Source organism: Leucopleurus acutus (assembly GCF_964270905.1).
Source record: "Leucopleurus acutus genome assembly, chromosome: X".
Classification (NCBI taxonomy): Eukaryota; Metazoa; Chordata; class Mammalia; order Artiodactyla; family Delphinidae; genus Leucopleurus; species Leucopleurus acutus.
Window position 1 is genome coordinate 25569806 of NC_139148.1, and position 6000 is coordinate 25575805.

At 37.2% G+C, this 6000-nt stretch overlaps 1 protein-coding gene across 1 annotated transcript in view; it reads left to right on the forward strand.

Moving 5' to 3' along the window:
- IL1RAPL1 (interleukin 1 receptor accessory protein like 1) overlaps positions 1-4659 on the forward strand; it is a gene marked incomplete at both ends in the record, with an annotated part of 1110009 nt that extends 1105350 nt beyond the window's left edge. The window contains 2 exons of the mRNA XM_082865242.1: positions 3324-3494; positions 3941-4659. Of these exons, the coding sequence (XP_082721368.1) occupies positions 3324-3494; positions 3941-4659 (890 nt within the window). The remainder of the gene's footprint in view (positions 1-3323; positions 3495-3940) is intronic.
- Between the last annotated feature and the right edge of the window lie 1341 nt (positions 4660-6000).

A 6000-nucleotide genomic window follows, 5' to 3' on the forward strand; every position in this document is an offset into this window, starting at 1 on the left:
CCTATACCCTGTCCTAGAGCAGAATTTCTCAAAGTATTGTCCCTGGACTGGCAGCAGTATCACCTGATAGTTTGCTATAAATTCAAATTCTAAGGACCTATTCCAGATGCTCTGAATTGAAAACTCTGGAGGTGGGACCTAACAGTCTGTATTTTATCAAGTCCTCCAAATTGTTGCCGTTCATGCTTCAGCATGAAAACCACTTTTCCAGAAAAGTTTACAAGGACTCTGAGGTCTTCAACTGAGTCACAGTGAGAAAATACAGTTCAAGATTATTCCAAAGGAACTTTGCTAAACTTTGACCCTGTAGCTCCTAGTAATTACTTGAGGAGTCCAGGCAGCTTGGAGTGTGTATCACCAAAGCCATCTCTCCTAGGAAATGACCCAAATCTTGAGAAAATCTCCACACTAGCCATAAGGTATGTCATGTGATACCCAAATGAGAGGCCATTCATTCATTTCATCAACAGATATGTTTGAGCATCTACTAAGCCCTAGTCACATATCTGAGTCAAGGATCTTGTGGTCAAAGAAAGAAGATAAAATGTGAGCACAATAATATAATACATGGGAAAAGAGATCACCTTCAACTCAATGATATCAGACTCAGATTCAAAGGAAACAACTGCAGAGTTAGCTGCTGTTTTTTTGACAATGGATAGCCATAAATATTTTTCAAGCTACCATAAACACAATCAGTGGTGAGGTTTGGAAAAATAAATTTTGTGATTCTATGCGGAATGGGCCAGAAGAATAAGGAAATGGAGAGGGAAGACCCACTAAAATATAATTATAACAGTTGAGAAGAGAGTAGGGCCTCACCTAGGATGGAAACAGAATCCAAAGGATTTTCACCAGTGAATGGCTGTGAGGTTATTGGTAATGAAAAGAGATAAGTGGAACATGCCTCTGAAGTTTGGAGACTAAAGATGTGAGATTGTTATGTTAATAAAATTTAAGTGAAATAAAATGTGAAAACAAAGCTTGAGATGGGAAGCTTGTTTCGTTGTGAACACGTCAAATGTGAGGTACATGCTGAGCATCCAAATTAAGGGGTCCAGGTTACAATTCATGAGAAAGAAGACGAGATTGGACATCTACATTAGAGAGACGTCTACACAGAAGTGGTTGTTGATGTCATAGGAGGAAAGGAGATTTTTAAGGGAAAACAGACTGAAAGACAAATGAAACAGGCCACAGAAAACATCTTGAGAAATGACAGTATTTATGGATTGGAAGAGAGATGTCCATTGAAGAGGCAGGGGAACCAGAAACAGTGTCATGTAAGCAGAAGTGATATCCAGCTGGAACTTACGAGTATTGGTGGACCATTGTTTACATCTCCTCTGAGTCATAAGTGCTCTGTTCTTTTTGTTGTTCATATTGATCTGGTTATCAAATATTTTTTAAGCCTACAGAAGGCAAAAAGCAAAGAATGAGAATCTAGTCATTATACATCTCAGGTCTGAGCAAACTTCAGCACTTTACAGTACTTTGTAAAAATCTGGAAGAGGAAAACCTCCCAGAAAGAAAGTAGTATATGCATGAAATCATTCTACAATCTGCAGTCTGGCTTAAAGAGTCCTCCCTTTGGCCCATGACCCCTGTACTACTCTTTGCAACACATTTATCCTCTGGAAATAGATTGTTGACTTGTCTACATCTTCTACTAAACTGGAAGCTACTGACCCATATTGCAAAGGGGAAGATTTTATCTCATAGATATGGCATGTGATTATCTAATAAATTGACATTTTAATTAAATACTAACTGGTATTATATTATAGCTTTATTATGTGCTATTTTCTATGATTTCTTACTCAACTGAAGTATTTACATCAACAAAATGGTACCACTGTAGACTGCTGGCATGTGTGCGTAGACATGGTGTAACAAACATAATTATTATTTTTTGTGAAAATTGTATTTTATTTTTACTATGTACAACTATATCCTGGTTGAAGAATAAAGAAAATACCAAATACCAAAATATGATAGGGATGATTACTTTTTTTTTTTTTTTTTTTACCTGAAATGTGCTTTAAAGAAATCTTCCATAGCGAAAGGTTCTTTTCCCCAGGGATCCTATAGTAGAATTGCTAGCTTCTTATATGCCTGTGTTAACTTTAGGTGAAGTAAACAGTTTTTTGAGTTTTCCATGACAAGTTATAGAAGTGAGCTTTAGTGTCTTTGAAGTCAAAAGGAGTGTCCCAAAGCCATCCAGAGCAAGTCGTGGATGCCCCTGTATCTTTGATGTTTTATACCCCAAAGATTTTAAATTTTCTATACCAAATGCCCAGTTCATTTTGTTCTGAAATTTAAGAGTGTTTCAATTCAACTTGATCTAATAATCAAATAATACAATGACAGTCATTGGGAAAGAAGCACAAAAGAGACCTAAGCATATTGATATTGATAGGCTCAGCATACTGATAGTATTTAGAATTGAGGTGAATTATGAATCCTGATATCACACTCTGAAAAGGAAATTGGAGAATGAGACTATGCAGAAGATAAATGACTTCTTATTCTAAGAAACAACAAATGAGAATTTGGGGATGTGTACGTTAAGATAAAAATAATGCACAATAGTAGTCATCAAATATTTGTAGAGTTCCCATGTAAATATGGGGAAGAATGAGGAAAGAAATCAAATTTTAGAACTAAGTTTCATTCATTTATATTATAATTTTGGATTCTTATAGTCAAACTGATTAACATGATGAAAAATAATTTGGCAATAATTTACATGTAAGGTAAATGAAGATCAGGAAAACAATATGTTTTTCTATAATAATTCAGCATACCAAACTCAGTTCTAAAATCCAAGAACCAGCTCCCAAAGAAAAATTAATTATTCCAAATTTCATTTTATTTTTTCCCCAAAAGAAAATCAGCACAACACACACAACCTAAAAACCATTCCTCAAGCCAGTTTCAGTGTTCTTTCTTTGATTAGGTGAATGTACATTTATGTAGAATAAGAACGTACTATCCAAATATGTCGCTTTTATAAGCTGTCAAAATTCTCTATGATCTGTGCATCAAAGATGTTGAGCGTTACCATTTCATTGCTCTTTTCATTAATTTTTCTCCTACTGTCTTGATAACAACAAAAATAGTGACTCCTTTATACCCCCAAATTCATTCCACGATACTTGGCATTGTTGTATTCTTAATGAAAATTAATAAAGACTTCTTTCTTTGGCATCCCAGAAGTGGGACACTTGGAGATATTTATGAAATGAGGTGAATGTTCTCATGTCCTACTGTTTTCTTTGTAGAGTAGTGACTTCAGCTTTACTCTGTAATGTTCTTGACAGATAATAAAGATTATGATGCATACTTATCATACACCAAAGTGGATCCTGACCAGTGGAATCAAGAGACTGGGGAAGAAGAACGCTTTGCTCTTGAAATCCTACCTGATATGCTTGAAAAGCATTATGGATATAAGTTGTTTATACCAGATAGAGATTTAATCCCAACTGGAAGTAAGTTAATGTTTTCATTTAAGAGTGTGCATATACTTGTGTCCGTCTGTGTAATCATCATTTTTAAACAGAATTTAAACTTTTAGTTCTTCTACATCTTTCAGTTTCTCAAGAAAGAAATGGCATTATGTGTTCAAATGAAAAATAAGTGTTGATACCCCTGAGGAAGCTGCTTCTATTATTCTATAAAGCGTCTCATGTTATAAGCCTTGACATTTAAAGAAACCAAGTGAGAGATTTGTACCTGGGAAAACATTTCTATCTTTGAGAGAAGAAAAGTCCCATACTCTGTTCAAAGTGATCATTGGCTGTTTTCATCTTCTCAAGGGTTTACCTAGCAAAAAGAACCAGCAATTCTCATTTAATGTGTGAAAGAGAATTTACTGGGGCTTTCTGGACCCAATGTTCAATTTACTTATTCTGATAAACCCTCTTCTCTGTTGTAGCATATATTGAAGATGTGGCAAGGTGTGTAGATCAAAGCAAGCGGCTGATTATTGTCATGACCCCAAATTACGTAGTCAGAAGGGGCTGGAGCATCTTTGAGCTGGAGACCAGACTTCGAAACATGCTTGTGACTGGAGAAATTAAAGTGATACTAATTGAATGCAGTGAGCTACGAGGAGTTATGAACTACCAGGAGGTGGAGGCCCTCAAGCACACCATCAAGCTCCTGACCGTTATTAAATGGCATGGACCAAAATGCAACAAGCTGAACTCTAAGTTCTGGAAACGTTTACAATATGAAATGCCTTTTAAGAGGATAGAACCCGTTACGCACGAGCAGGCTTTAGATGTTAGTGAGCAGGGGCCTTTCGGGGAGCTGCAGACTGTCTCAGCCATTTCCATGGCAGCGGCCACCTCCACAGCTCTAGCCACTGCCCATCCAGATCTCCGATCCACCTTTCACAACACTTACCATTCACAAATGCGTCAGAAACACTACTACCGAAGCTATGAATACGACGTACCTCCTACCGGCACCCTGCCTCTTACCTCCATGGGAAATCAGCATACCTATTGTAACATCCCTATGACACTCATCAACGGTCAGCGGCCACAGACAAAATCGAGCAGGGAGCAGAATCCAGACGAGGCCCACACAAACAGTGCCATCCTGCCGCTGTTGCCAAGGGAGACCAGTATATCCAGTGTGATATGGTGACAGAAAAGCAAGGGACACCCCGTCCCTGGGAGTCTGAGTGGAGTCTGCAGTCCAGTGCCTGGAACTAAATCCTCGACTGCTGCTGTTAAAAACATGCATTACAATCTCTAGAACACGAGGAAAAACAGGGTCTTGTACATATGTTTTTTGCAATTTCTTTGTAGCATCAGTGTCTTCCTGTTTTACCATGTCTCTTACCATTACATTTTTTGACTTTGTTTTATATGTCATTAGAATTTGTAAATTTACCTTTTTTTAAAGAAGAGACTTATGTATAGATAGAAAACCCTTTTTTGCTTCATTAGTTTAGTTTTAGAATGGGTTTTTATTTCCTTTCCTTGATTTTTGTTTTGCTTTTAACATTTCCTTGGGGTGCTTGGACAAATCTATCCGATGGGACAAGGAGCGCCGGATCCTCTCTTGGGTTCTGCCTAGGATCAGCAGGGCCATGAGGGCCTTCAGAAAGCAGTGCAACGAATGCCAGCATTGCCATTTGGGAAAAAAAAAAAAAAAAGATAAAAAAGATGAGAAGAACACTTGTTCATAGGAGGGCCGCGCCAATCAGAGCCCTGAATATCTTCCTTGTCCCACCTCATTCCCCACCTCTACCCTTCTAATGGCGGCATGATGTGTAAACTCTGAGAAGGGGTTGGGGGGGGTGTCTAACTGTCTTAACATTTAATTCACTGCTCGTCAGAATACACTCCAGACCCGAAAGTGTGCTAGTCACTTGACAGTGACCACTACAGAGTGCTAAGAAGAGAAGATCAAGGGCAGAAAATGGGGGAGAGTGTGCTGTTTCCGTTTTTTAAATGAGTTGATGTACCCTTATATAAATATATATATATATACATATATATATATAAAAACACACAACAAAAGAAACAAAAACAAAAAAAAAGCAAAAAGACAAAAAAAAACAAAAAAATCAAGCCCTATATTTGATCACTTCCTGGAAAGGCATGAATGTGTTTGTGGCTGTTTTTGTTTACTATTCTACTTCCTCTTTTCCCTCTATAATTTTCTGCAAATGAGATTATGTGCAAATGCCTGGCAAGTTAACTCAAAAGGGTGAATCAACACAAGTCAAAGTGAAATTTACATTGAAGGCTTCCAAACCAAAGGGAAGGGCAGGATGTGTCATCAAATGTGTTTTGTCACCTTGTATTATAGAAAATGTTATTTTCTAAAGAGTCAGTGCAAATCTGTGAAACTTCTTATGGGGTCCCTTTGTATTTAAATGTTAATTTACTGTATTTAATTTTCAGTGCTATATTCAGAATCAAGTGTTTGGTTTCAGTTTGTGAACATAAGCAACACTTATTAATATCAAAGTGTTTA